Source organism: Salvelinus namaycush, chromosome 15 (genome assembly GCF_016432855.1).
Source record: "Salvelinus namaycush isolate Seneca chromosome 15, SaNama_1.0, whole genome shotgun sequence".
NCBI classification, from domain to species: Eukaryota; Metazoa; Chordata; class Actinopteri; order Salmoniformes; family Salmonidae; genus Salvelinus; species Salvelinus namaycush.
Window position 1 is genome coordinate 21,091,559 of NC_052321.1, and position 25,632 is coordinate 21,117,190.

The 25,632-nt window shown below is 43.4% G+C and overlaps 1 protein-coding gene across 4 annotated transcripts in view; it reads left to right on the forward strand.

The window, feature by feature from the left end:
• Nucleotides 1-367: 367 nt before the first annotated feature.
• Nucleotides 368-25,632, forward strand: part of LOC120060295 (palmitoyltransferase ZDHHC14-like) — a 95,522-nt gene continuing 70,257 nt past the window's right edge. For 2 of the 4 annotated variants that reach the window (XM_039009484.1, XM_039009487.1), the window contains exons 1-2: nucleotides 368-504; nucleotides 1,679-1,982. In XM_039009484.1, coding sequence (XP_038865412.1) covers nucleotides 1,738-1,982 — 245 coding nt within the window. In that variant the 5' untranslated portion in view covers nucleotides 368-504; nucleotides 1,679-1,737. The other 2 variants (XM_039009486.1, XM_039009485.1) reach the window with 2 other exon arrangements.

The window sequence follows — 25,632 nt, forward strand, 5'->3', positions numbered from 1 at the left end:
GACATCACAGAAGATAGGTGTGGTAGTTGCAGCAGCAGAGAAATATTTGGGTCTGAGAGATTTTAGTGCAGAAGATCTACAGGGAGTTTTGAGAGAAGGGGCTCCATCCTCCCAGGCTGATGGCCTGGTGTAGGATCGTTTAGGGCCAAAGTAGTGGGATGGGTGGTGGGTTTTGGGGATAGACATTTGCAGGGTTAGATGGTTGTGCAATTTATAATGTTCCCCTTTCCTTTTTTTGTGATAAATGTGCAATATGCACTCCGACCTCCGAAAGGCAGCAATACTCAACACATTTCTGGTCTGCCAGAAACTCAGACGAAGAAGAAGGTGTTTCGAGGAGGGCGGGATGTGTGCTCGGTATGTTGTTGTTTGATGGTTGCGATGAGCAGCGCAACGTGATGGAGACAACAGTGTGAATGCTTTCCGAACAAACACAGTGGGATATCCCGATGTTTCAGCAGCCTTGCTGGGAATGGTGCAACTTTTCACTACGCAAGCGAACGAGTACGTGACATAATTATGTGAATATCCCCAAATTTAGCAACTGTAGATGGAAATTGGACCTGCAAGCGAGGTTCTGATTTTTCGTATCACACGCAAACTTATCTGAAAATCACTCGCGCTATCTTTCTACTGTGGTTGAGTTTGAAATGGTGTGGCGTGGGACCTACCCAGACTATCCTCTGACTTTCCATGATTGAAGTGTTTGATATTTTCATACCAGTCGTAAGCCTTTGGTCATTGTTGTAATTCCGAAAGAAATTATGATATTGCTTTCGACTGCAGTTTGCAACAAACACGGATAAGGAGACCAGAAAAAAGTGTCGTATCAGCAGTGTCGACTTTCTTTGGTGAGCTGTCCAGAGGGCTGTCAAAACTGGAGGGTTTCTGTGATGGTATGCGGTTCGGGATGTTGCCCGTAATGCTGGGGGATGAAAACGGGTGTTGGCTCACAGGAAACGACAGAACACTCAGAAGTTTGCCCACGAGCTAACGTTAGCCTAGCTAACTAGATCTAGTTACTTGGCTGTATTTTCTTTTTGTTAGCTGGGTGATTTCAGGTAACATTACCTAACTAGCGTTAGCTAGTTAACGTTTGTTTATTTGGTCATGGTAGGTAGGTAGGTAGGTAGTTAGCTAGTTCAGTTAGCTAGCTAGGGCCAATACTTATTAGCTAAGTATATTTGATTAAACCTTTAGTTGCAAGCGTGCTAGTTGCTAGCTAGTGAAAAGTTTCAAGCATATGAGAAGCTGTCACTGGTAGCTAACTAACGTTACTTAGCTAGTTAGTTATGTAGCCTAGTAAGATGGATAGCCAAGTAGGTCTGGATGTCATGCTGGAAACGTTTGTGAGCTCGTCATTTAGCTACATACACTCACCATAGCCCGTAAACGAATAAAACCATAGCTAGCTGATCAAACATTAACTCTAAAATGGTAGCAAGCTAACCCTATACTAGCTCCTTTCAACATCATCTGCAAAACATTGAATGTGATCCTATAATCAGACTGATCCCAGATCTGTTTATATTGTTTTGCCAACAACTATTAATTGTCTGTCTGGCATGATAACATAGGAGTTGACTGTGTACTCCACACATAGATCTGGGACCAGGCTATAATCAGACAACTATTTTTCCAGTAGATTAACACCACAGTTCTGTTGCTTTCATTTCAGCGGTGCTCCTGGCCCAGGACTGCTTCAACTGTGGAGGGGATCTCACTGAGTGACCATTGATGCAGCAACTCGGGGTGGCTGAGCCTATGCGAGAGTGCGAATACAGCCAGATCAGCACTCGCAGCTCAACCCCGATGGAAACTCCATACAAGAAGAGGACCCCCAAAAAGAGGAAGTGGCAAGCCTTCCCGGGGCGGAATAAATTTTACTGCAATGGGAGGATCATGATGGCCAGACAGACAGGGGTCTTCTACCTCACCCTCGTCCTCATTCTCATCACAAGTGGACTCTTCTTCACTTTTGAGTAAGTAGCTAAAGGTTTTCCCCTATGATTTTGCCATCCTTTGGCCCACATTGCCTATGAACAGGGCATTGGGGCTGTAGCTAACAAAGAGCCAGGGTTTTTTGCCCAACCTGTCACTGTTGATTAGCCAGTGGTAGCCTGTATGTGGATGAGACAGGCTCCCTCACTCACTCTTCCTCAAGGTGCTCTTTCACCTTGAGCTGTTACATTGAGCAGCATCTCATCTAGGAGTTGGCAGAGTTGTATAAAGCCTTGTAATTCTGTTAGCTCAGCTTTAATGTTTAGTCTCAGACCTTTTTCTGGAAGTCTCTCAGCAATCAATATGGTGTAGATAATATAGAAGACTTGTCTTAATTCTCATGCATCATTCTTACTGACAGGGACAGCCCACTTGATGTCCTTTGTCTCCTGAGTTACTCATCATGGTAACACCTGTCTGGTTTCCTTTGAAAAGGTGTGGCTGTTCTAGTTTCTGTCATCACAGGGTCTGTGTTTGAATGAATCTATCATACGATACATGTCCATTCATGTAGACTGAATAAACCTGAGGAGGTCATCCTTCCAAATAAATTAATTTCAGTTTAGTTAAAATATTTGTTATAGACAACCTCTCTCTCTCGTTGTTACTGATCACACTTACCAGCTAAGAGATGCTAAACAACTGAGGTTTCTGATGTAGGTGTGCATCTTTCTGTCTCGACCATTTGCTTCTTCTTTTTTCTCTCTCGCTCTTTCTTCATTACTTCCTCTCTTGTTCTAGATTTCCCCTGCCTAGACTGGTTTACCCTCTTCTTCTAAAACGTCTCCAGTTGTCAGACGAGCTCATGTTGTTTATTACTATATTTAATGTGGTGAAATGTGGAGCCTGTAAAACCTGAGCAGCAGGCTGTTATACCCACAGACACCACTTCTCCTCTCACACTGTCTGTCCCTGGTTTTATAACAGTGCCTGCTGCCTGGTTTATCTCAGCAGCACGACAACCTGTGTCCCTCTCATCCATTTTCAGGAGGTTGTAAATTGGCCCTCAGTGACTGCCAGGTCCCATGGAGTACAAAGGGGAGAGCATATATTTAGACACTGAGTGCTATTAGCATGAGGGATGTCTCCGCAGCGCTGTTCTGGACCAGTCAGTCAATCTTTTCCCTGCTTGTCCTGACTAATCACTCATTGTGGTCCAGGAGCCAGACAGTGCTTAGCACAAGAGGCTGCTGAGGGGAGGACGGCTCATAGTAATGGCTGGAATGGAGTGACTGGAATGGTATCAGACACATGGAAACCATGTTTGATGAGTTCAATGCCATTCATGTATTCCGTTCCAGCCATTAATATGAGCCCGTCCACCACAACTAAGGTGCCACCCAACCTCCTGTGGTGCTTAGGAAGATAAGTCTGTTTCTAACTCCTACCTTGGATGTTGTTGCTCAATCAGACCGGCAGCTTTTCTCACTGTGTTCCGTATGCATGATCAAGCCCTGGGTGTATTCTGTACAGCGCATTCGTAAAGTATTCAGACCCCTTGACCTTTTCCACATTTTGTTACGTTACAGCCTTATTCTAAAATGGATTAAATATATATATTTTTGTCCTCATCAATCCATACACAATGCCCCATAATGACAAAGCAAAAACTGGTTTTTAGGAATGTTTGCACATTTCACATTTACATAAGTATTCAGACCCTTTACTCAGTACTTTGTTGAAGAACCTTTCATCTATTACAGCCTAGAGTCTTCTTGGGTATGACACATGGCACACCTGTATTTGGGGAGTTTCTCCCATTCTTCGCTGCAGATCATCTCAAGCTCTGTCAGGTTGGATGGGGAGCGTCGCTGCACAGCTATTTTCAGTTCTTTCCAGAGATGTTTGATTGGGTTTAAGTCCGGGCTCTGGCTGGGCCACTCAAAGAGATCCAGAGAATTGTCCCGAAGCCACTCCTGCGTTGTCTTGGCTGTGTTGCTTAGGGCCGTTGTCCTGTTGGAAGGTGAACCTTCGCCCCAGTCTGAGGTCCTGTGTTCTCTGGAGCAGGTTTTCATCAAGGATCTCTCTGTTCTTTGCGCTGTTCATCTTTCCCTCAATCCTGACTAGTCTCTCAGTCCCTGCTGCTGAAAAACATCCCCACAGCATGATGCTGCCACCATCATGCTTCACCGTAGGGATGGTGCCAGGTTTCCTACAGATGTGACGCTTGGCATTCAGGCCAAAGCGTTCAATCATGGTTTCATCAGACCAGAGAATATTGTTTCTCATGGTCTGAGAGTCTTTCTTTCAGCTGCCTTTTGGCAAACTCCAAGCGGGCTGTCATATGCCTTTTACTGTGGAGTGGCTTATGTCTAGCCACTCTACCATGAAGGCCTGATTGGTGGAGTGCAACCAGAGATGGTTGTCCTTCTGGAAGTTTCTCCCATCTCCACAGAGGAACTCTGGAACTCTGTCAGAGTGACCATCAGGTTCTTGGTCACCTCACTGACCAAGGCCTTTCTCCCCTGATAGCTCAGTTTGGCCGGGCGGCCAGCTCTAGGAAGAGTATTGGTGGTTCCAAACTTCTTCCATTTAAGAATGATGGAGGCCACTGTTCTTGGACCTTCAATGCTGCAGACATGTTCTGGTACCCTTCCCCAGATCTGTGCCTCGACACAATCCTGTCTCAGAGCTCTATGGACAATTCCTTCAACCTCATGGCTTGGTTTTTGCTCTGATATGCACTGTCAACTGTGGGACCTTATATAGACAGGTGTGTGTCTTTCCAAATTATGTCCAATCAATTGATTTTACCACAGGTGGACTTCAATCAAGTTGTAGAAACATCTCAAGGATGATCAATGGAAACAGGATGCACCTGAGCTCAATTTTGAGTCTCATAGCGAAGGGTCTGAATACTTATGTAATTAAGGTATCTCTTATTTTTTATCAATTTGCAAAAATGTCCAAACCTGTTTTTGCTTTGTCGTCATGATGGGGTATTGTGTGTAGATTGAGGAAAAACATTTATTTAATTAATTGTAGAATAAGGCTGTAATGTAACAATGTGTAAAAAGGGATGGGATCTGAATACTTTCTGAATGCACTATGTCATATCAATGTTTTTTGTTGTTGCTACATGTAGCCAACTTGTCATGGTCTTCTAAACAACTTTTCTGTGTGTTGTAATTTCTGCAATCCTGACCTGCTGCCAGTTCCATTGCATTAGAAGCCCTCTGCATTATGTGAGAGACATTGACCTCTTGTCTTCCACCAACCTTTCAGTGAGGCTTGGCAATGTAAACTCACCTCAATGCTGTCACTGTCAGAGCTGCTGTCATAACCCAAGAAGAATCCTGGTTGAGAGCTTTCATCACAGAAAAAAACCCAGTGCAACCAACCCGATAGCCTACGAGTTATATTCTGGTCAGTGGAGTGCTGTCTGGATATACAGTACCGGTCAAAAGTTTGGACACACCTACCCATTAAAGGGTATTTCTTTATTTTTACTATTTTCTACATTGCAGAATAATAGTGAGGACATCACAACTTTGAAATCACACATGGAATCATGTAGTAACCAAAAAAGTGTTGAACAAATCAAAGTATATTTTAGATTCTTCAAAGTAGCCAACCTTTTTGCATTGATGACAGCTTTGCACACTCTTGGCATTCTCTCAACCTTCTTCACCTGGAATGCTTTTCCAATAGTATTGAAGGAGTTCCCATATATACTGAGTACTTGTTGGCAGTTGTTCCTTCACTCTGCGGTCCAACTCATCCCAAACCATCTCAATTGGGTTGAGGTCGGGTGATTGTGGAGGCCAGGTCATCTGATGCAGCACTCCATCACTCTCCTTGGTCAAATAGCCCTTACACAGCCTGGAGGTGTGTTGGGTCGTTGTCCTGTTGAAAAACAAATGATAGTCTCACTAAGCCCAAACCAGATGGGATGGCGTATCGCTGTGTTAGCCATGCTGGTTAAGTATGCCTTGAATTCTAAATAAATCGCTGACATTGTCACCAGCAAAGCACTCCCACACCACCTCTGCCATGCTTCACGGTGGGAACCACACATGCAGGGATCATCTGTTCACCTACTTTTCTTCTCACAAAGACGCAACAGTTGGAACCAAAAATCTCATTAGACCAAAGGACAGATTTCCAGCCGTCTAATGTCTGTTGCTTGTGTTTCTTGGCCCTAGCAAATCTCTTCTTCTTATTGGTGTCATTTTAGTAGTGGTTTCTTTGCAGTAATTCGACCATGAAGGCCTGATTCATGCAGTCTCCTCTGAACAGTTGATGTTGAGATCTCTGTGGAGGCAAAAGAAATGCACACCTGTTTAGGCGAGGTGCTGGCTAGCGGAGTAGAACACTTAATAAAGAGAAGGCCACACACTGCAGGAGCTCCGATGCAATCATTTAATATCCAACGTTTTGACAGACACGCTGTCTTCATCAGGGTATAATGACAAACACTGCGGGTAACTAGTTTATATAGTGTCAAAGGACACAAACAGGTGTCTGTAATCATGGCCGGATGTGGCCTGACATCATTGGTTAACTCTTCCTTTTTTACTTGAACTCTGTGAAGCATTTATTTGGGCTGCAATTTCTGAGGCTTACAACTCTAATGAACATATCCTCTGCAGCAGAGGTAACTCTGGGTCTTCCTTTCCTGTGGCAGCCCTCATGAGAGCCAGTTTCATCGTAGCGCTTGATGGTTTTTGTGACTGCACTTGAAGAAACTTTCAAAATTCTTAATGTTTCTGGATTGACTGACATTCATGTCTTAAAGTAATGATGGACTGTCGTTTTCTCTTTGCTTATTTGAGCTGTTGTTCCCATAATATGGACTTGGTCTTTTACCAAATAGGGCTTTATTCTGTATATCACCCCTGCCTTGTCACAACACAACTGATTGGCTCAAACGCATTAAAAAGGAAATACATTTCACAAATGAACTTTTAACAAGGCACACCAGTTAATTTAAATTCATTCCAGGTGACTACCTAATGAAGCTGGTTGAGAGAATGCCAAGAGTGTGCAAAGCTGTCATCAAGGCAAAGGGTGGCTACTTTGAAGAATCTCAAATATAATATATTTTGATTTGTTTTAACACTTTTATTTGGTTACTACATGATTCCATATGTGTTATTACATAGTGTTGATGTCTTCACTATTATTCTACAATGTAGAAAATAGTAAAAAGGAAAAACCTTGAATGAGTAGGTGTGTCCAAACTTTTGACTGGTGTGTGTATACTGAAAAAAAATGTAAACGCAACAATTTTAAAGATTTTACTGACTTACGGTTCTTATATGGAAATCGGTCAATTTAAATAAATTCATTAGGCCGTAATCTATGGATTTCACATGACTGGGAATACAGATATGCATCTGTTGGTCACAGATGCATACATTTTATTTTATTTTAATGGGCCTCAGGATCTTGTCGCAGTATCTCTGTATATTGAAATTGCTATCGATTTAAAATGTAATTGTTGTCTGAGCTTACGCCTGCCAATACATAACCCCACCGCCACCATGGGGCACTTTGTTCACAATATTGACATAAGCAAACCGATCGCACACACCACGCCATACATGTGGTCTGCGGTTGGGAGGATGGTTGGACGTTCTGCTAAATTCTTTAAAACAATGGATGCGGATTATGGTAGAGAAACTAACATTTCATTCTCTGGCAACAGCTCTGGTGGACATTCCTGAAGTCACCATGCCACTTGCACGCTCCTTCAAATTGAGACATCTGTGGCATTATGTTGTGTGACACAACTGCACATTTTAGTGGCTTTTATTGGCCCCAGCACAAAGTGCACCTGTGTAATGAACACGCTGTTTCAACATCTCCTTGATATGTCATACCTGTGAGGTGGATGGATTATCTTCGCAAAGGAAAAGTGCTCACCAAGAGGGATGTAAACAAATTTGTGCGCATAATTTGAGAGGAATAATATTTTTGTGCGTATGGAACATTTCTGGGATCTTTAATTTCAGCTCATGAAACATGGGACCAACACTTTACATGTTGCGTTCATATTTTTGTTCAGTATACTGTAGATACAAGCGGCAGAGCCTGGTCCCCACACAAGGACCACCATCCACACACCTGGAGGATACCAGCTGCTTCCTGGTGATAGACACCCCTCAATGCTTCATTTCCTGCCTGCCTGTGTACCCAGTGGAACCACATCCCCCTCTCTGTGTCGCCTGCTGCCTCTGTTTGTTATGACTGCAGGTTTCAGTTCACAGGAACTCTGGAGGATAACAGAGCTCCTATACAGAGAGCGCCGTACTGTTGTCTCCAGGCCATCGGAGTCCTCCTGACTGTCCTCTGTTCAGCTGAGAGGAACCAGCTATCTATCAGACAGCGTGCTAGTCAGTCCAGTCCTCTGCTGTCCTCTAAAGCTAGATTTGCAGTGCATTTCCTACCTTTCACCCTCTGCCAGTCCCAGCTGAGCCCAAGGCATTATGGTAAACGTCTAGCCTAATCCCTATTGATGCCTGCCTGGCTGTCAATGTCTCCTTCATAAACACTGTATCAAGATGGTGTGTTGTCCCTAACAGGACTTCTTTAATGATCAGAGCTGGACAGAAGTGTAATAACCAGGAATTCCTCTTCTTGCCCAACAGCAGGGACTTGACTGTCAGTCATTGGCCTTGAACTCTGATGAGAGGTCCTGGTGAGATCAGCCATTGTTCCTCTGCTTTCTCCAGACTTCCTCTCAGTTGGTCTCATGTGGCGAGGGAGGGGAGAGAAAGCAGAGATGTACTTATGAAGCAGTAAAGCCAGAGAGGGAGACAGATACAGGGCAGCAGGAAAAGCAGATATCTTCCTCATCCCTCTTTATTGTCCCATCTCAGAGAGATGCTCAGCTATGTATATATGGTGAGCTCTCTTAGTGAATGCCAGACTGAGCTGTTTATTATTCTGTTGTGTTACTCTCTCCCAGACGCCCATGTGTCCTGTTGTTGCAACTTGTACATGTCAACCTTTTCCCCTTGTTTTATCCAGATAAAGGTTTTCAGTAGTACTTTTGAGCAACTATAGTTCATGTTCTTTAAAGTACTATAGGCCTAGTTCCACAGCGTTTTCTGTTGTGCAAGGAGATGGTCTGAACTCAGGTCTTTGTCTATGATATTTGTGTATTCTACACTGAATATAGGCTTAGTTATTAAAGGGCAGCAAGGCCGTAGCACTGCACAAATGAGTTGGAGCTGTGTGCCTGTGTTGTTGGTTGGTGGCTCGAAGCTGGGTTTGTTAAGCCGTCTTTTGAACTAAGAAATGTGGACAAAAGAAAAAGGTGCTGCAAGTTTCGATGCAGATTGTGTCAGGAGGTGTAGCAAATCAGCAGAGACTGCAGGCGATATTCAGTGACTGGAGAACACGAGGAACATTGCTCTCTGTCTGCGTAGTTTATGCTGCTCAGACAGGTATGGTTGCTATTAGAAAGGATGCTTTGTTTCTCTCTGTGGATCGTGCAAGACACGGTGATGCAGTTCCCCCTTTGTTTGTTTTCCACATTGTTCTCCAGAATAAAATCGACATCTTGGTCTAACATATGATCTACCACATTTGGCGTGCAAGTCTCTGTATGTAGGGATGAATGTTTAATTTAATGGGGATTTTTGAACGTTGACTCATTTAGGGTGAGTGGGTGGTAGTGGAGCGAGTAGTGCTTTTTGAGGTCTGTTCAATTTATAAAAAAAAAAATGTTTTCAATTATTTTGGTTGAATGCTGTAACAACACAGAATAAAATAATTAATAAAAGTCCCATGATTGTAGTGACTGCTAGGGCTGGGGGTTATGGCCAAAATATCATATCACAGTATTAATAAAGATTTCTGACGGTATTTTATGTTTTTCAATAATAACAGTTCTAAATTTACTTTGAGTAGTCGTAACCCTAGGGTGGCAACACATACACTGATCAAAAATATAAACGCAACATGTAAAGTGTTGGTCCCATATTTCATGAGCTGAAATAAAAATTCAAAAATTTTCCATAAGCACCAAAAACGTATTTCTCTAAAATTGTATGCACAAATTTCTTTACATCCCTGTCCAACCGGCCTCACAACCGCAGACCACGTGTAAACACGCCAACCCAGGACCTCCATCTGGCTTCTTCACCTGTGGGATCGTCTGAGGATTATTTCTGTCTGTACTAAAACCTTTTTGTGGGAAAACACATTCTGATTGGGTGGGCCTGACTGCCAAGTGGGTGGGCCTATGCCCATCCATGGCTGCACCCCTGCACGGTCATGTGAAATCCATAGATTTAGGGCCTAATGAATTTATTTTAATTGACTGCTTTCCTTATGTACTGTAACTCAGTAAAATCTTTGAAATTGTTTCGTATTTTGTCTATTTTTGTTCAGTATACATTCTAAGTGATTTAAAAGGGTCTTTATACACTGCTCAAAAAAATAAAGGGAACACTTAAACAACACAATGTAACTCCAAGTCAATCATACTTCTGTGAAATCAAACTGTCCACTTAGGAAGCAACACTGATTGACAATAAATTTCACATGCTGTTGTGCAAATGGAATAGACAAAAGGTGGAAATTATAGGCAATTAGCAAGACACCCCCAATTAAGGAATGGTTCTGCAGGTGGTGACCATAGACCACTTCTCAGTTCCTATGCTTCCTGGCTGATGTTTTGGTCACTTTTGAATGCTGGCGGTGCTCTCACTCTAGTGGTAGCATGAGACGAAGTCTACAACCCACACAAGTGGCTCAGGTAGTGCAGCTCATCCAGGATGGCACATCAATGCGAGCTGTGGCAAGAAGGTTTGCTGTGTCTGTCAGCGTAGTGTCCAGAGCATGGAGGCGCTACCAGGAGACAGGCCAGTACATCAGGAGACGTGGAGGAGGCCGTAGGAGGGCAACAACCCAGCAGCAGGACCGCTACCTCCGCCTTTGTGCAAGGAGGAGCACTGCCAGAGCCCTGCAAAATGACCTCCAGCAGGCCACAAATGTGCATGTGTCTGCTCAAACGGTCAGAAACAGACTCCATGAGGGTGGTATGAGGGCCCGACGTCCACAGGTGGGGGTTGTGCTTACAGCCCAACACCGTGCAGGACGTTTGGCATTTGCCAGAGAACACCAAGATTGGCAAATTCGCCACTGGGGCCCTGTGCTCTTCACAGATGAAAGCAGGTTCACACTGAGCACATGAGCACGTGTGACAGACGTGACAGAGTCTGGAGACGCCGTGGAGAACGTTCTGCTGCCTGCAACATCCTCCAGCATGACCGGTTTGGCGGTGGGTCAGTCATGGTGTGGGGTGGCATTTCTTTGTGGGGCCGCACAGCCCTCCATGTGCTCGCCAGAGGTAGCCTGACTGCCATTAGGTACCGAGATGAGATCCTAAGAGCCATTGTGAGACCATATGCTGACACATGCACATTTGTGGCCTGCTGGGGGTCATTTTGCAGGGCTCTGGCAGTGCTACTCCTTGCACAAAGGCGGAGGTAGCGGTCCTGCTGCTGGGTTGTTGCCCTCCTACGGCCTCCTCCTCGTCTCCTGATGTACTGGCCTGTCTCCTGGTAGCGCCTCCATGCTCTGGACACTACGCTGACAGACACAGCAAACCTTCTTGCCACAGCTCGCATTGATGTGCCATCCTGGATGAGCTGCACTACCTGAGCCACTTGTGTGGGTTGTAGACTCCGTCTCATGCTACCCCTAGAGTGAGAGCACCGCCAGCATTCAAAAGTGACCAAAACATCAGCCAGGAAGCATAGGAACTGAGAAGTGGTCTGTGGTCACCACCTGCAGAATCACTCCTTTATTGGGGGTGTCTTGCTAATTGCCTATAATTTCCACCTTTTGTCTATTCCATTTGCACAACAGCATGTGAAATTTATTGTCAATCAGTGTTGCTTCCTAAGTGGACAGTTTGATTTCACAGAAGTATGATTGACTTGGAGTTACATTGTGTTGTTTAAGTGTTCCCTTTATTTTTTTGAGCAGTGTATATTGACTGTTTTATACTGTTCAACTAAACTTGAAGCAAAAATAATTTTCAGGATTAATAATTTCTGTATTTCGTGCACTCATTTGAGATAATTTCCACGGTGCCATATTTTTAACCAAATGCGATTTTAGTTAAACACTTGGGTCAACTGTTGGAGTCAAGGAAATATAATTATTATTCTAATTGTATAGTTAGAATATAATAGTGTGCACTTTGAATACAGTGTTTGACAACGAATGAAAATGCCAGGGAGGAGTTATTGTGAATGGGTAGGAACTAAAGTGTTGATAAGCGTGTTTCATAGGGGAAACACTTATCAACACTTTTCTTAGCTACTACATGTAGCTAACATATTCATGCTTTGCATATTCCTCTTTGATTTAGACAATACTGTTGCACAAACAACATGCTGATTTAGGTCTACACAATCACTGGTATTAGGCTCTATAGCTAGTTATGTTTGCTCTGACTCAGTAACTGTATTAGCTAACTAGTGATTAGCATTAGTTGCTAACATGATTTAGCCCCAACTTGCTAAGAAAAGACTCAGTTTTCAGATGTAAGAAACACAAACTAATAGTGTAATTATAGAACACTAGTGGATTTATATTAAGAAGCAAAGTGAAAACCGCATCATCAACATTGTTTCATGTGCTGCATTGACCATGCAGACTAAACGCAAGTGTCTCGTGGTTGAGTAAGTACAAATGAAGAGGGAGAGAGAGACTCCTGTTTCTAGAGGGTAAAGTAAAAACCGAAACCGGGCCATGCATCAACACCGGTGTATATAGTAAAATAAAGTATTTTATTTATTTTACCATTTATTTAACTAGGCAAGTCAGTTAAGAACAAATTCTTATTTTCAATGACGGCCTAGGAACAGTGGGTTAACTGCCTTGTTCAGGGGCAGAACGACAGATTTTTACCTTGTCGGCTCGGGGATTCGATCTTGCAACCTTTCGGTTACTAGTCCAACGCTCTAACCACTAGGCTACCTGCCGCCGTATACTGGCCAGCCCTAGTGATTGCCCATTACTGCTTATCACTTATTGACAATAAAAATGATACTGAACTAAAATATAAACGCAACATGTAAAGTGTTGTTCCCATGTTTCATGAGCTGAAATAAAAGATCCCAGAAATGTTCCATACGCACAAAAAGCTAATTTCTCTCAAATTTTGTGCACAAATTTGTTTACATCCCTGTTGTTGAGCATTTATCCTTTGCCAAGATAATCTATCCACCTGACAGATGTGGCCTATCAAGAAGCTGATTAAGCAGCATAATTATTACACAGGTGCACCTTGTACTGGGGACAAAAGACCACTCAATGTGCAGTTTTGTCATACAGCATAATGCCACAGATGTTTTGAGGGAGCGTGTAATTGGCATACTGACTGCAGGAATGTCCACCACAGCTGTTGCTAGAGAATATAATGTTAATTTTTTTCACGTAAACCGCCTCCAACGTCATTTTAGAGATTTTGGCTGTACGTCCATCCGGTTTCACAACCACAGACCACGTGTAACCATACCAGCCCAGGACCTCCACATCCGGCTTCTTCAGCTGTGGGATCGTCTTGATTTCCTTCTATGAACTGTAACTCAGTAAAATCATTATAATTGTTGCATGTTGCGTTTTTATATTTTTGTTCAGTATAAATGTAGGGGAAATGTTTAACCAGGTGTGTTATGGTGAGTGTGTGCAGCGTGGCTTTTATGTGGGTGTTGGAAAGCAGGATCTCGTTGTCCACTCACACACCCCTAAGCTCTCCTTTCCATAGTCTAATCCATCTCTGCATCCTGGCTCCTAACGGCTGCAGCTCTCTACTGGCTTGGCTGTGTCTGAGGAGTGAATATACATGGAGGGGGGAACATTCGCAGAGTGTGTGCCTCCGTGCCTGTCTCGTTGACTGGCCTTCATAAACCTCTTTTTAAAGCATGTGATTAGGATTGACTAAAAGCTCAGCAGTTTTCAAATAGTGAGTAAGCTTTGCTGTTAAGTAGGGGAGGCAACGAGAAAGAGATTTTGCCATCAGCACTAAGTTCTTTGAGTCTCCTGATAGAGGAGAGTGGAACAGAAACATTGCCTTGAGGAAAGGAGAGTTAAGGACAACTAAATACTCTTCATCATAGCTCCCTCTTGATGAGACTTTTTCAATGTCAGGCAGTGCCACTACAAATGTGGCTTTAAGTTGCCATCCACAAATAAGGGCCTTATCTGCTTGTACCACTTTTACCACTTCCATTACAGTCTGAGCTCAGAGCTGTACATAACATGTAGGTCTAGGTCATTTTTCAGTCCCCATCATTGCAGGGCATTAGAAACCAACGCAAATAACGTCTACATGATCACACCACCAGTGGAGCTGCTGATCAAAACGCTACTCTCCACCCCCACATCCACATTAATGCCAGGGCATGCTCATTTGTTTTCTCATCATGCTGAAGTGCTCTGTCATTATGGATATGATCCCGTAGAGCAGCTGTTACAGCCATGTAACCCTGTGGTGAGTCATCATACTCTCTCATTTGCATGGCCTGCCTGGGACTGAGCAGGTAGCAGTCATGTAGCTATGACGGGATGGCATGTTAACTCAGTGGGGTATGGAATAGGATTCGACTTTCATTTGATATAGCCTTTCAATTGTTGAGTGACAATGTTTTCTGCATTTCTGTGATATAGCTCTTGTTCAAAGCTAAAACTGTGAACAGAGACTGTTTGCAGATAGGTATAGTCAAATTGAACACCCCAGGCAAAGCATTAGTAGAAAATTAGTGTAACTGCCTCCTTCAAAGAATACAGCAGGTCAGAATTCCCCCAGGAAAGAATGTTGGAAATGGTATTTTTTTAAATGACAGTATTACATAGGATACATCCTCTTTGTGTATCTGTATTAGTTCAGTGCTCAGGGAGAAGGTCATATGGTTTGGGGGACTATGCAAAGGCAGAACTCCTGTAACCGTTAAGTCAGTCATCGGGGGCAGCTTAATGATGATGAATTGTGGAAAAAGTTCGGCTGAACCTCTGAAGGCAGCAGCTTGGAGCAGAACAGCCACACCTGCATTTCACACACGCTTTCCTGAGTATAAAGCACACGCTTTTCTGAGACTAAGACCTTGTTGAAAGCTTTTCTGAAGAAAGGGGTTTGTTCTAGGCCTACATGGAGTCAGCAAGAAACCACACCTGCCATTTTGAACAACATACACAATAACCTGCCTTTCACTACATCCCCAACCACAGAAGAGTTCAAATTGCTTTTCTTTACTGTACATTTCATAAGCTGAACTTTATTGACACACTTACCTGCATTGCATAACTGGTCATTGAACCAGGATGAAAGGAGGTAGAATACTAACATAAAATATGTTAAAGATCGTCCAGTCACATCTGTGTGTTTACCAAACATTTCCCTTTTTTGGACATGACATCGCTTCTCGCAGGTCACTCCTTGTCACACACTTTACTTTCCTGTTTCAGTCTCTTTCCTGCGGATGGTGAGAGGCTAACTCTGTCAGCTCGACTTAGTCCAACCAGGCAGAAATCAAGTTGTGTTCCTTCTCATCCCAACTCCCCCAGGCTGTCACTGACCCTCTGGTCCCCAATATGTGTCACACAGCCTTCTCATTCTACCCATGTCCATTCACTTGGGTGGGGGTAATTGAGTGCATTGCATATGTTGGCGGTTTATACTAACACATTTGGAAGGATTTTCACACACACACACACACACACTTCTGCTCTGCAAAGCTTTGATTGTTGCTCTGCTGGTAGCACATCATGCTACCAGAGGACATGACGACTAATTCATAACAGCTTTCACTGTGCTTGACAGAAATAATTTCTTACAGGGTAGGTTCATGCCCTGCCCTTGTGTAGATGCAATTAAGTGCAATGAGAATGCAATTAAACATAATGCTGACAAAGCTCTGAATCCATAGGCTATAGATTAAAAAGTAATGAATACTCTTTGCTAAAGGCCGCTAAAGCTGCTGTTTTAATGGTCTACGCGCAGAGAAATTAATGGACCTTTCAGCAATGTTTTTTATCAACTTGCTTAATGGCTAACTAGCCTGCTTAATCATTTTCATTCTGTCCTGCAAATGCAGCATTAGATAAAGCACTTATCTTTCACATAGCAGCTTCTTCTCTTGCACAACATCGTCTGCCTTCAGCTCTCACAAAACAAACCCATCTAGAAGCATCAACTTCTCATGCAAGCAGTTATACATAGCTTCCCACTTATGCACATTTTGTCCCCCCCAGGCTGTTTGTAGTAGATCAGAGGGTATTGATCGTCTCTAAAGCCTTTTACAGCCTAGTACTCTAGTTCTGGGGGTTCTAATGACTTGAAACATAGGCACTAGGCAACTGTGAAAGAGCATTGCCACATCTCACAACAAGCTGCTGGGAAGATTTTATTATAATCTATTTAGCAAAAGAGACCTGGCCAAAATAGTAGCACACACAATTTCAAACATTTACAACATAAAACACAAAGCACTCCAGTTTTAAAACCTCAGTTTACACACATTGAACAGGCATATTAGTTTATGGAGAAGTGGTTCAACACCTGTATGTATTGTCCCGTCAAGTGAAATGGGTTGTTTTACAGGGTCCGCCATAGTACGGCTTAGTAAAATCGAACAAAAATAATTTAAGGAGACGATTTCCTGTACTTTAAGTCATTTTTGTAGCTCGTTCCAAGTAGAGGGGGACAGAGTACTGGAAAAAAATGTTTTTACCGAGCTCGGGCCTTACGCCGTATGTCCACCAGATGCGCATGAGCTTTGCCGAATGTTGTTTTTGCCAGATGTCTAGTCCGTATTTTCCATACTTGACACACATGTGCTTCGCAAGCCTGCAGAATGGTTTACAGCATGGAGAAGGTAATTTTGCTACCGGTGCCTCCATGCTAAAAATGCTGCAGGGAGACACATTGCCAATACGATTGGATTACCTGGTCAGTTGAATGGGAAATGATTAGCTGGAAAGTGGGAGCTAGGTGCTGTTCATTTTTTTGGATAAGCTATACAGGAAAGTGGTTCGCTTTGTCGTTAGCTTGACTGTTTATGAACTTCTGCTTGTACCACCGCACGGTAAAGCAACGCATGAGTTGAAAATATTGAATGCATGCAGTACACAGAACGCAGCAAAGTCTAGTGCGGCATCCCCAACGCAGTGTTGCAGACTGCTCCATTGACAATGAATGACTTCCGCCGGACCGCGAAGAGTTTGACGCATCTGGTGGACATGCAGTCCTGTGAGCGTAGGCGATAATTGTCAGTAGCCTGCTGGACAATCTAGGTACTCTGGTAAAATGGGAGCCTTCCATTTAAGATCTGTGAGAAGTGGTAAATAATGTATAGGGGACGTGATGACCGTAACCTGTGTCTGGTTATTGTTGCGATTAATCTTCTCTGCTGGAGCCAAAATGAGTGGGAAGACCTTCAGGCACCTCAGAGATAAAAAAAATATTGTGCGAGATGCCCCCGGTGATGATGAACTTACTCTCCTGAGTCTTGCTTTTGAACCCGGATCAACAGGACATGGATCTGACACTTCTGACTCACGTTCAGAGTATTTCCAAGAGACTGCTCAAACAGAATCCTGATTGACTGTTAATTTGCTTCCTCTTCCTGTTTCAGAACAGTATTGCTTCCTACTGAAAACAGCACAGATTAATTTTAAATGTCCCTACTGTAGTGTAGGTTGTAGGAGGGGAAATGGGCTTGGCTCAGATTCAAGCATCTATAGTGTTTTGTTGGCTTTTGACCTCTTAGCTCAAAACGTGAAGCTCAAATCACTGTGTTCAATTTGTTAGTTTTAGTAATGAGAAAGTTCATACATTTTTTGTCCTTTGATTCATTACCCAACTATTTGTTTAAATTGCAGAGCTGTGGTGTGTTCCTATAGTCTCATCTGTGTTTATGTGGTGAGGACAGTGAGTTAACTGGAATATTGAGTGGCGATTTAGTGTTAGGCATACCATTAGCCTAGACAAGGAGTGTTGAACTGTCTATCTAGGCCATAGGCTGATCTGAAGCAGTGTTGGTGTTTTTGACTGATGGGCTGATGTCACTTCTGTAGAACTTCAGTGCTTCAACATGATGGCACGACATGTGGAGGTTCTTCTAGTGAAATGCAGGAAACAGTCTGCTTGTGGTAAACATACAATGGAGTCAAGATGTCACACATGGAATGTAAAATGCATGTTTATGTCTGAGAGACGCAATTGAAACTTTTTTTTAAATTGAAAGTGATGGCAAGCTCCGAAACTCAAACAAACTCCCCATATGGTACGCAGCACTGCATAATCCTAACCCACAACATCCTCCATGGATTTGTACAGTCTGCTTTAATTCTGGATAGCCTTTTTTGGTTGTCATCCTCATGCATTGAAAAGAGAGAGGTCTCCATAACAATTAGGCCAAACCTCCAGATTGAGCATTTGTTCACCTCACCAGCTACCAGCACTCGCAGTGGGCTCTGAGGGAAGAGAGCGGTGTGATCAGAGAAAGAGCTGGAGAACGTGCAAGCTGAGAGGGCTCTGTGGGTGTAATTTTTCTGGTGGTACGCTGTTCATTTGAGACGAATCGTTTCGGGGATGGAATATTTCCCTACTGATAACGTAGGTCAGTGCTATAATACCCAATGGATAAACTCAGAGGGGGGAGACGGCAGTTTGACCCTTAAGCCGAGAGAGGTGGAAAACCAGTTATGAAACAAGGAAAAAGAGCTGCTGTGGCAGGGCAGGGGAAATTGACGAGACATAGCTGAGGCTTGGTGCACCATACTTGGAGGGAGATGTGGTACATCGTACCCCGGAATTTGACTCCAGGTAACAACCCGTCCAAAGAGTGTCAGAAGACACCGGGTCTGACCCCGCTGCAGTTTGCTATCAGATCTCCTGAAACCCGATTTTAATGATGCCTGAAATCACTGTTTTATTTGCTTTTCTGAGGTCTCTTAAGAACTTGGAAGGGTGGGCAAAGGATTTAGTGACACTGCCTTGAGCTACTCTGGGCAATGAGATTGCAGGTTTAGACTGAACTCTTTGTGTTATTTTGGGTGACGGGGTGGCCTAGCTATGCTGTAACTGCAGTCCCGGATAGGGCTGTTGCAGTGACTGTATTACCGCCACAGTCATGACTGCAGCAAAATTCCACATGACCGTTGAGTCACGGTAATCTCCTGTTATGTAGTCTGGACATGTGCTGGTAGTACCCAACTCGCAACCTACCATCAGGTCCTAATGGCCTGGTACTCAGGGTTCTATTGTCCCTCCATCAGGTCCTAATGGCCTGGTACTCAGGGTTCTATTGTCTCTCCATCAGGTCCTAATGGCCTGGTACTCAGGGTTCTATTTTCCCTCCATCAGGTCCTAATGGCCTGGTACTCAGGGTTCTATTGTCCCTCCATCAGGTCCTAATGGCCTGGTACTCAGGGTTCTATTGTCCCTCCATCAGGTCCTAATGGCCTGGTACTCAGGGTTCTATTGTCCCTCCATCAGGTCCTAATGGCCTGGTACTCAGGGTTCTATTTTCCCTCTAACCACTCTAACATCAATGCAAATGAAATCGAAAATCACATCAAACACTGGTCATCAAAACAGTATCATGCTTTTAAAACTCACCTCTCTGTGATGATCAATTTGAAGAAAGAAGTTCAACAGCAGGTTGAAACTGAGTGGAAAACATGGTTGTTGTGTAGATTGTTTGAAGTCCATATACATATTTGAGCTTATGCATACGCTTATAAGCCCAAGCCCCCCCACCCAATTTTTTTATTTTATTAAAATGATTGCCGTTATACAATACATAGCCTTTCACTTATTACGCATGGCAGCAAAACATAAACCAAAACTGATTTAAGATGTCTTTGGTACATAATTGATCTAACCTATACTCCAAAAGTAAATCGTTTTTAGTCATCGCCTTTGTGTGTACTGTATTATTATGCATACTGGATGGACTTATGCTCCAAAATGTCTATCCACGAGTCTGGGAGAGAACTTATAGCCCTAGGCGATGCAGTTGGTTCATTGATTATGCAGGGCGATTTTGAATAGCCTAGTAATAGGGATGTTAAATATTTTCATAATTAATTGGGTGACATTAACTTTAGCTATACAGAACATCTCACCACCATCTGTTTCCATCTCCTCCTCACTCTCTTTTATTCCTTTCTCCAGCGTGCAGAGGGGCTGTCGACAGTTTAGTGAAATGTATGTTTCGTTGCGAGAAAAAAAAGAAGATTACTATTGATGTTCCCGAACAGATTTCACTTGGTTTCCCAAATTAAGCACTGGGTAGCTGCAGGAACAAGAGCCCATGGCATACAGAGTTGGCCGGAATATCACCTGTCGCGCAGCGAAAGCATGCTCCTCAAAGAGTGGTTAATGCCTGGAGTGAAATAAGTGTTTTTATATTAATTTGTCAGCTTGTTCATATTAGGCACATGGTCTGCTATAAAACCGAAGGAGACAGGCATTTTTTTTTTAAATGGACCTGTGAGAAAGCACAGCCTCCATTTGCTATTCGAGGGCATACAGATTAGAGGTTGACCGATTTTTAATCGGCATGGGTGATTTAATTAGGGCTGATTTCAAGTTTTCATAACAATCGGTAATCGGCCTTTTTGGATGTCGATTATGGCCGATTACATTGCAATCCACGAGGAGACTGCGTGGCAGGCTGACCTCCTGTTACACGAGTGCAGCATCAAAATGACCTTGTGGCTGCAAGGAGCCAAGGTGTAAGTTGCTAGCTAGCATAAAACTTATCTTTTATAAAAAGCAATTAGTCTTCACAATCACTAGTTAACTACACATGGTTGATGATGTTACTAGGTTAACTAGCTTGTCCTGCGTTGCATATAATCAATGCGGTGCCTGTTCATTTACCATCGAATCACAGCCTACTTCAACTTCGCCAAACGGGTGATGATTTAACAAAAGCACATTTGTGGAAAAAAGCACAATCGTTGCACCAATGTACCTAACCATGAACATCAATGCCTTTCTTAAAATCAATACACAGAAGTATGTTTTTATTTTTTTAAACCTACATATTTAGTTAAAATGAATGCATGTTAGGAGGCAATATTAACTAGGGAAATTATCACTTGCGTTCTGTGCAAGCAGAGTCAGGGCATATGCAGCAGTTTGGGCTGCCTGGCTCGTTGCCAACTTTGTGAAGACCATTTATTCCTAACAAAGATCGTAATTTAATTTGCCAGAATTTTACATAATTATGACTTAACATTGAAGGTTGTGCAATGTAACAGCAATATTTAGACTTGGGGTTGCCACCCGTTCGATAAAATACGGAATGGTTCTGTATTTAACTGAAAGAATAAATGTTTTGTTTTCAAAATGATAGTTTCCGGATTTTACCATATTAATGCTCGTATTTCTGTGTGTTTATTATAATTAATAACTGTAGAAAATAGTCAAATAAAGAAAAACCCTTGAATGAGTAGGCGTTCTAAAACCTTTGACCGGTCGTGTATATACTTCTTACTATAAAATAATGGTATGGGACTTATAAGCATATCTTGTCTGCTAAATGAACAAGCCTACAGCCTATGGCATGGTACATAACCAGATAACATACAGTAGGCCAACTCATATTCTATTCTTCTGAAATAAATTTTCTTTATATCATAATGTTTCTTTAGACCTGACGAAAATAAATACATTTATTTTGATGGTGTATATTCAATTGACGTATTAGTTTTTAAAAATATAGATGTTGCAAAGGTGCACATCAGAGTCTTGTATGCATGGAGGCCTGGAGATAATTAACAAATACGTTTAGTAACGGTCAATTACCGTGAGACCAGTCTTTTCCATGACAATACCCGTCTGACAATTTTATGACCCTAGTCCCAGACTGAGTCATCTTATGCTTGGTAGAGAATGCCAACATGGACTAACCTTCTGGGTCACCATAGTTGCAAATACTATGCTATTCCACCATAGATGTGTTCTAATTGGATACATGCTGGTGAGGGGATGGACGGTCTCTACACCATGCAAACCATAACAAGACTGAAATGTCAAGACCGGCATTGTCTGCAAATTGCAGTGCACTGTCTCTTTATGACTTCAGCATGTGTATGAAGGCTCCATTCTCCATTTGACAATAAAAGTCCATATGCTCCATTCAGTCAGCATATATAGCATTCTGCCATGGACTGTCAATTCATAAATAACAGTGCTGTAAAATAGTCATTCAAGTTGTATAATAGGTCACACAAGTGGTTACATGAACATGTCAGAGGACTTATCACAACTGCATGCACTAGGATTTCTACTAGATAGCACAACCACAAAGTCAAAAATGTTAATTTAAGGGAACGGTTAGGCGTAAGGTTATCAGTGTGGTTACGGTTAAGAGTTAAATCACATTTTTAAGAATATCAATTGTATAAATAGGCAGGGTTTATAACTTTGTGGTTTATGGTAACTAGTGACGACAATATACTAGGCTACATACACGACTAGTGAGTGTTTTTCTTGACCCAATCTCTCAGCCGGAATAAGCTCTTAGGCCAGGTCCCCTAGAGACAACTTGTCTACACTGCCGTCGTTCAACCCAGTGGGACATCTACTGTGTCAGCCCACCCACACCTGTCGAGTCCTGCACGGAGTCCTGCGCGGTTCAGTTTTTTTAAGCCGCACCCACCCCACGCCTGTAACATCAATTCTGAGCCTCACCCGACATCAGGATAGATTTTTCTTCGCAACCCGACCCACCCACATAGAATTGTTCCGAGAGCCCATCCGTGACCTGACAAATAACATACGTTTATGTAATTGTTTTTATGACTCCAGAGTAGTACAGTCGTGGCCAAAAGTTTTGAGAATGACACATATTCATTTCCACAAAGTTTGCTGCTTCAGTGTCTTTAGATATTTTTGTCAGATGTTACTATGGAATACTGAAGTATAATTACAAGCATTTCATAAGTGTCAAAGGCTTTTATGGACAATTACACGAAGTTGATGCAGAGTCAATATTTGCGGTGTTGACCCTTCTTTTTCAAGACCTCTGCAATCGGCCCTGGCATGCTGTCAATTAACTTCTGGGCCACATCCTGACTGATGGCAGCCCGTTCTTGCATAATCAATGCTTGGAGTTTGTCAGAATTTGTGGGTTTTTGTTTGTCCACCCGCCTATTGAGGATTGACCAGAAGTTCTCAATGGGATTATGGTCTGGGGAGTTTGCTGGCCATGGACCCAAAATATCGATGTTTTGTTCCCCGAGCCACTTAGTTATCACTTTTGCCTTATGGCAAGGTGCTCCATCATGCAGGAAAAGGCATTGTTCGTCACCAAACTGTTCCTGGATGGTTGGGAGAAGGTGCTCTCGGAGGATTTGTTGGTACCATTCTTTATTCATGGCTGTGTTCTTAGGCAAAATTGTGAGTGAGCCCACTCCCTTGGCTGAGAAGAAACCCCACACATGAATGGTCTCAGGATGCTTTTCTGTTGGCATGACACAGGACTGATGGTAGCGCTCACCTTGTCTTCTCCGGACAAGCTTTTTTCCGGATTCCCCAAACAATCGGAAAGGGGATTCATCAGAGAAAATGACTTTACCCCAGTCCTCAGCAGTCCAATCCCTGTCCCTTTTGCAGAATATCAGTCTGTCCCTGATGTTTTTCCTGGAGAGAAGTGGCTTCTTTGCTGCCCTTCTTGACACCAGGCTATCCTCCAAAAGTCTTCGCCTCACTGTGCATGCAGATGCACTCACACCTGCCTGCTGCCATTCCTGAGCAAGCTCTGTACTGGTGGTGCCCCGATCCCGCAGCTGAATCAACTTTAGGAGACGGTCCTGGCGCTTGCTGGACTTTCTTGGGCGCCCTGAAGCCTTCTTCACAACAATTGAACCGCTCTCCTTGAAGTTCTTGATGATCCGATAAATGGTTGATTTAGGTGCAATCTTACTGGCAGCAATATCCTTGCCTGTGAAGCCCTTTTTGTGCAAAGCAATGATGACAGCACGTGTTTCCTTGCAGGTAACCATGTTTGACAGAGGAAGAACAATGATTCCAAGCACCATCCTCCTTTTGAAGCTTCCAGTCTGTTATTCGAACTCAATCAGCATGACAGAGTGATCTCCAGCCTGGTCCTCATCAACACTCACACCTGTGTTAACGAGAGAATCACTGACATGATGTCAGCTGGTCCTTTTGTGGCAGGGCTGAAATGCAGTGGAAATTTTTTTGGGGGATTCAGTTCATTTGCATGGCAAAGAGGGACTTTGAAATTCATCTGATCACTCTTCATAACATTCTTGAGTATATGCAAATTGCCATCATACAAACTGAGGCAGCAGACTTTGTGAAAATTAATATTTGTGTAATTCTCAACTTTTGGCCACGACTGTAGGCTATTAGGCTTATCCCATTCCCTGCATTAATTAATTTGTCTGCATGTCTATTCAACAATTGGATGAGAGGAAACCATGCCATGAATGAAGAACGATAGGCCTGTCTTATTTTCACGATTCGGCACATTGACAACTCAAATTGCTTTGGAAGGAAAGCCTTGTTACCTAATGAAAGCCTATAGCCGACATAACAAAACAATACCTTTACCTGAACCTACCAGACGAGCTAAATCACTTAGTGTTGCTTGCCTCGAAGCGAGCATATGAGGCATTCATGAGAGCATCAGCTGTTTCGGACGACTGTGTGATCACACTCTCCGTAGCCGACGTGAGTAAGAACTTTAAACAGGTCATCATACACAAGGCTGCGGGGCCAGACAGATTACCAGGACGTGTGCTCTGGGCATGTGTTGACCGACTGGCAGGTGTCTTCACTGACATTTTCAACATGTCCCTGATTGAGTCTGTAATGCCAACATGTTTCAAGCAGACCACCATAGTCCCTGTGCCCAAGAACACAAAGGCAATCTGCCTAAATGACTACAGATCCGTAGCACTCACGTCCGTAGCCATGAAGTGCTTTGAAAGGCTGGTAATGGCTCACATCAACACCATTATCCCAGAAACCCAAGACCCACTCCAATTTGCATACCGCCCAAACAGATCCACAATCTCATTTGCACTCCACACTGCCCTTTCCCACCTGGAGAAAAGGAACACTTATGTGAGAATGCTATTCATTGACTACAGCTCAGCGTTCAACACCATAGTACCCTCAAAGCTCATCACTAAGCTAAGGATCCTGGGACTAAACACCTCTCTCTGCAACTGTATCCTGGACTTCCTGACGGGCCGCCCCAGGTGGTGAGGGTAGGTAGCAACACATCTGCCACGCTGATCCTCAACACTGGAGCTCCGCAGGGGTGCGTGCTCAGTCCCCTCCTGTACTCCCTGTTCACACACGACTGCATGGCCAGGCACGACTCCAACACCATCATTAAGTTTGCAAACGACACAACAGTGGTAGGCCTGATCACCGACAGCGACGACACAGCCTATGGGGAGGAGGTCAGAATAACAACCTATCCCTCAACGTAACCAAGACTAAGGAGATGCTTGTGGACTACAGGAAAAGGAGGACCGAGCACGCCCCCATTCTCATCAACGGGGCTGTAGTGGAGCAGGTTGAGAGCTTCAAGTTCCTTGGCGTCCACATCACCAACAATCTAGAATGGTCCAAACACACCAAGACAGTTGTGAAGAGGGCACGACAAAGCC